The 6,133-nt window shown below is 38.3% G+C and overlaps 1 protein-coding gene across 1 annotated transcript in view; it reads left to right on the top strand.

Moving 5' to 3' along the window:
* CLIC2 (chloride intracellular channel 2) overlaps positions 1-5,302 on the top strand; it is a 22,563-nt gene extending 17,261 nt beyond the window's left edge. Inside the window, exons 4-6 of the mRNA XM_010837304.1 lie at positions 1,844-1,950; positions 2,636-2,817; positions 3,425-5,302. Coding sequence (XP_010835606.1) covers positions 1,844-1,950; positions 2,636-2,817; positions 3,425-3,586 — 451 coding nt within the window. The 3' untranslated portion in view covers positions 3,587-5,302. The remainder of the gene's footprint in view (positions 1-1,843; positions 1,951-2,635; positions 2,818-3,424) is intronic.
* The last annotated feature ends 831 nt before the right edge of the window (positions 5,303-6,133 follow it).

Raw genomic sequence — 6,133 nt, forward strand, 5'->3', positions numbered from 1 at the left:
TCCAGAGGATCTTCCCCACCCAGGAATCCAACCCAGGTCTCCTGCAATGCAGGCAGATTCTTTACCACCTGAGCTATGTACCCAATAACCTAGAAAAACCCATGGTCAGAGGAGCCTTGCAGGCTACAGTCCACAGGTCACAGAGTCAGACACCACTGAGCACGCACCAACCCCCAATGACACAATCAGCTATATAGTACTGTATTGTAATAGGTTTTTAATACTTATCACACAAATAATACATAAAATGTAAACAAGCACAAAAAAACAAAGGAAACATTTTTAATCTACAGCACAGCACCTTGAAAAGTGCAGTAGTGCAGTACAACAGCTGGCATCCAGGAGCTGGCATCCAGTAAACAGGCAAGAAGTGTTACTGACTAGAGGAGGGAGACAAGGTGGGAGATAGTAGAGCTGAAAGGTCTCAAGAGCAGTAAGAGACAGAGGGTGCGCTGCAATGTCACTCATGCCTGCATTGATGGCACAGTGTCTGGCTCCTTGATGGACTCAATTCCACCCACCCTCTTGAAGAAACAGTCCAGTGATATCAGGGTAGTTACTCTATATCTCGCCATAGATGACACAGTAGCAGTGGATTGCATTCTGAACACCTGCTGCAACATTCATGTACCATTCTAGGTTCAGGTCCTGGGTTTCAAAAGCTGACAGTGCCTCCTCAAATAAAGAAAATCCCCTTGCCATTTGCTGTGTTGTAAACCTCACCCGTTCTTCACTTACTTATTCCTCTGGCCTCTCTGTCCTTTCTCTGGCCTTCCATCAGGTCTTCATTAGTGAGCTCCTTGTGTTGCACAGCAAGGAGTTCAATGAAGTCATCCTCCTGCAGATCTAGCTCATATCTTTTAAAGTTTGAACCTTGAAGATTCGTATGTTGGGGAATTACTGTAATCAAAAATGGTTGCAGTAATATAGGCTTGGGACCAGGCAGGAAGCAATGGATGTGGCAAGTTGTGGACAGATTATAGATACATTTTGAAAGGTAGGCTGGCTGGACTTGCTAATGGATAAAATGCAGGGATAGAGACAAAGAGGAATCAAGGAAGATGGTTAAATGTTGGACCCAACCATTTCTAGTTGCTAGTGCAGGGTTTTCTGAATAGGAATTGATTTATTGATTGGACACTTTTCAGGCATCTGTTCATGATCATACAGCTTTTGTTCATTTGTTAATGTGGTGAATTACATTATTTTATTGTATTATGCTAAGTTAACTTTGTATTACTAAGAGGAAGACATCTTCGCTTCTTTTCCCCACCCTCTCCTCTACACTTTTATGTGTTTTGTTATTTGAATCCATGTTTTTTGTACTACTTATCTTCTGCCAAACAGGTTTTTAAGATCAAGTATGTGGGGTTTCCCTCATAGCTCAGGCGGTAAAGAATCTGCCTGAAATGCAGGAAACCTGGGTTCGATTCCTGGGTCAGGAAGATCCCCTGGAGAAGGAAATGGAAATCCACTCCAGTATTCCTGCCTGGAAAAAATCCCATGGACAGAGGAGCCTGGTGGGCTACAGTCCATGGGGTCACAATAGTTGGACATGACTTAGTGACTAAACCACCACCATGGGGACCCAACAGTCATTTGAAACATTGTTTTCACAGATAAAGGAACTTTAAATTCCAAATAGCTGGTTTCCCAGTGAATTTTAACCACTAAAGTATTCTCAGACTGGAAAAAAGACACATTTTCAATGAAAGGTTTCTCAGGACCTTCAGTTTCCAGCACGATTTTCCAAAACTTCTATTCTCAGTAGAGTGCAAGCTAGGACACCTGGTGTATGCCTTGTTATATGTGAATGTCATGTGCAGTGATATTTCTTTTTAAGGTATCCTCACTTGAGTCCCAGGAACAAGGAGTCCTTTGATGTGGGCTGTAATCTCTTTGCCAAGTTTTCTGCATACATTAAGAATACACAAAAGGAGGCCAATAAGAGTAAGACATCTTTATTTAAATCTTTTTGTTTTTCTCACATTGTCACAATCACATTCTGACTCAACTAAAATAGGGTTTTCCTGAATATATAATATATATTGGGAAATACTCTTCATCTTGTTCTCTTTTCTCTCTTCCGAAATTCCCTTGAATGAAGTTTTATTGGATTTAGAACCTAATATTCAATATAGTAATCACCAACTTAGCTCAACTCGAACATTGGCATGCCAGATGTGAACTAACTACAGGATTGTATTTCTTAAGCCTCCAACTCTCCCAGCTGTGTGTACCTTTAAGGTTTCTTAAACCATAGCAGCTACCATTTCCCACAAACACTCTTGAACAGGTTTACTATTCTCTGAATCAGAAGAGCTATGAGTCTCTTTTCCCACTTTCTGACTCTCCTTTAGTGATAATATGCATCACCTTTCTTTCTTTGACTCTCCTCCCAATGTACTTCCTCAAGAAAAGTCCAAAAATATTTCCACTTGCCATTTGATTAAATATCTGCCTCTGTCTTATCAGTGTGTAGTTGAGCATTTTGGTTAAATATATAGATTTTGAAGAGTCAGTGTAAGCAATATGAAAAGACAGAGATATCTAAATGTGTGAAAAGTGTATTGAGAATGTATTCAGTCATGAAGACAACAAATGTATATGTAACCCTATTATTTCATTGCCTCAGCCTTTGAAAAATCTCTGCTTAAGGAATTTAAGCGTCTGGATGACTATTTGAACACCCCACTTCTGGATGAAATTGATCCAGACAGTACTGAGGAACTCACAGTCTCCAGAAGATTGTTCTTGGATGGCGATCAACTGACCCTGGCTGACTGTAGTTTGTTACCCAAACTGCACATTATTAAAGTAAGTCTTTACAGGGTGGGCTGAATGATTGAGAAGGGTCTGGGGAGTCACCAGCAGGAAGCACAGTGACCATTCAATGTGAGGTTTTTATATTATTGATTTTTCATCATTGTTATGCATAGTGTATGTCTCCTTTCCTCCTCAGAGGAAAAATCCATAATGATCTCCACTGGAAAACATAAACACTTCTTGCTTCTTTCTTCCTAAATCAGAAGGTGTTTTCCTACTGTCTTGTCTATAAAACAAGGGTACCTATTGCACAGAATTGTTGAGGAGTAAGACACTGTTGGAACCCTAAACAAACTCTTAGTCCAGTAAAGAGATACAAGCTCTTTATCTGTGCTTCCTTCTTCTAAATATATTTATAATTAAATATAGCATAAATATAAAAATAATTACAAACATGACGTTTTGTTTACATATGTAGAAAAAGAACATTAAAGTAGTAAATCCAAGATTCTTTAAGTTTATTTTGTACTTTTTGTGTAGATAATATGTCCTCAATGATCTGGACCTTTGAGATATATTTTTACACAGTTGGCATGTTACTGATGCCCCTCACTACCAACTGCTTTTCCTCTTTTTTTTTTTTTTCCCAAAACCCTAGGTTGCTGCAAAGAAATACCGTGACTTTGACATTCCAGTAGAATTCTCAGGAGTCTGGCGCTATCTCCACAATGCCTATGCCCGTGAAGAATTTACCCACACATGTCCAGAAGACAAAGAAATTGAAAATACCTATGCAAGTGTGGCTAAACAGAAGAGTTAGGACAGCCCTTTCAGTAGAAAAATCTCTCTTTTCACTTGCTATCATACTAGAAAGTCTTTTAGAAATAAGAATATGGAAAATGCTGTTTCCTCTATTCAACTTTCTTATGAAAAAGAATACTGCATTTTCTGTACCTAGTTAATCCAAACTATCTGCTTACTGTGTATTTTACAGGTCTTCATATTTCATTTTTTAATTCCCATGGCACAACCACTGCAATTTTAAATTATATGAAAAGTGTCAATATCTTTTACCATTTGACTGAAATCCTAGAAGGTATCATGTGTGCAAGCTCAACCGATGGCTAAAGTTACAAATGACATATAGTCATGGTTTCAAACTGTCCCTTAGAGACATTTCCACCTAAATCATTAAAACAATTTTACTAAGACATCTGACTGACCAAAAGGTCTTCTTGCTATTCACTAAAGGGTAAAGTAAACCATTCTTAGAGAATAATCATAAATTTTTCTACAGAATTTTAAACTGTTCCATTATTAAGTGTACTCAGATGTCCACCTTAAAATGCAATCAAATCACTCAAATCTGAAAACAAAAACTGAACTTTACTCATGGTCCTTCAGAGAAGAAACAAAGTTCAGCTTCAAAAAAGAAATACAGGTGCTATTATATGTCTTGGTGGGAGTTAGATAAAATTTATTTATTTATGGCCAACCCCAGGGCATGTGGGATCTCAGTTCAGTTCCCCAACCAGGGATGGAAACCATGCCCCTTACAGTGGAAGCGCTGAGTCTTCACCACTAGGGAATTCCCTAGAAAAAAATCTCAATGAAGCAGTGTTTTAATAGGTTCAAACAAAAGTAAGGCAATGAGTACAGAGTTAACAGGTACATGAAATAGGCACATGAAAAGATGCTCACTATCGCCAATTATTAGAGAAATACAAATCAAAACTGCAGTGAGGTACCAGCCCACACTGGTCAGAATGACCATCATTTAAAAGTCTACAAATAACAAATGCTGGATAGGGTGTGGAGAAAAGAGAACCCTCCTACACTGCTGGTGGGAATGTAAACTTGTGTAGCCACTACAGAGAACAGTATGGAGGTTCCTCAAAAAACTAAAAATGGAGCTACCATATGACCCTGCAATCCAATTCCTGGGCATATATTTAGAACTATAATTTGAAAAGATACATCCACCCATATGTTCATAGCAGCATTATTTACAATAGCCAAGACACTGAAACAGCCTAAATGTCCATCAACAGATGAATGGATAAAGAAGATATGATGTGTGTGTGTGTGTGTGTGTGTGTGTGGTATGCTAAGTTGCTTCAGTCGTGTCTGACCCTTTGTGACCCTATGGACTGTAGCCTGCCAGGCTTCTCGCTCCATGGGATTCTCCAGGCAAGAATACTGGAGTGGGTTGTCATGCCCTCCTCCGGGGGATCTTCCCGACCCAGGGATCAAACACCTACCTACCTCTTATTATATCTCCTGCATTGGCAGGTGGGTTCTTCACCAGTAGTGCCACATGGGATGGCCTTGACACATGCACACTACTATATATAAAATAACTATAAAGACCTACTGTACAAGAAACTCAACTTAATACTCAGTAAAGACCTATATGGGGAAAGAATCCAAAAAAAGAGTGAATATATGTATAACTGATTCACTTTGCTGTACACCTGAAACTAACAAATCATTGTATACTAAATATACTCCAATAAAAATTAATTATTAAAAAACAGATTACTTTGCAGACCTCATGCAAATAAACTTCAAAACCTAGATGATAGGAATAATTTCCTAGGTAAGCAAAGATTACCAAAAATAACTCCATTATAGATTAAAAAAAAATTTAAAGACCATCTCACAGAAGAAATAGAGACCAATATTACCTTTAAGTGTTGATATAAAAGTACTAAATAAAATATTATCAGCATCCAATCACAAGTAGAATTTATTCCAAGAATAAAAGGTTGTTTTAATATTAGTGATAATAATACATAACAGATAATAATAGTAATAGTAATAATAGTAAATATATGCATATATTACTTATTAATATGGTATATAATATTAACACATATATGATTATCATCACAAATCCTGAAAAAGCCTTAGACACATACAATACCTGATACAAACAGTTAAGGAAGAAGAAGTCAATGGTTATATTCTTATCATAATAAATTATATATCAGTTCAGTCGCTCAATCGTGCACGACTCTGCTGCCCCATGGACTGCAGCATGCCAAGCTTCCCTGTCCATCACCAACTCCCAGAGTTTATCCAAACTCATATCCATTGAGTCGGTGATGCCATCCAACCATCTCATCCTCTGTCGTCCCCTTCTCCTCCTGCCTTCAATCTTTCCCGGTATCAGGGTTTTTCCAATGAGTCAGTTCTTTGGATCAGGTGGCCAAAGTATTCAGCTTCAGCATCAGTCTTTCCAATGAATATTCAGGACTGATCTCCTTTAGGATGGACTGGTTGGGTCTCCTTGCAGTCCAAGGGACTCTCAATAGTCTTCTCCAACACCACAGTGTAAAAGCATCAATTCTTCAGCCCTCGGCTT

This window comes from Bison bison, unplaced genomic scaffold (assembly GCF_000754665.1).
Source record: "Bison bison bison isolate TAMUID 2011002044 unplaced genomic scaffold, Bison_UMD1.0 scf7180017845820, whole genome shotgun sequence".
In the NCBI taxonomy this organism is placed as follows: domain Eukaryota; kingdom Metazoa; phylum Chordata; class Mammalia; order Artiodactyla; family Bovidae; genus Bison; species Bison bison.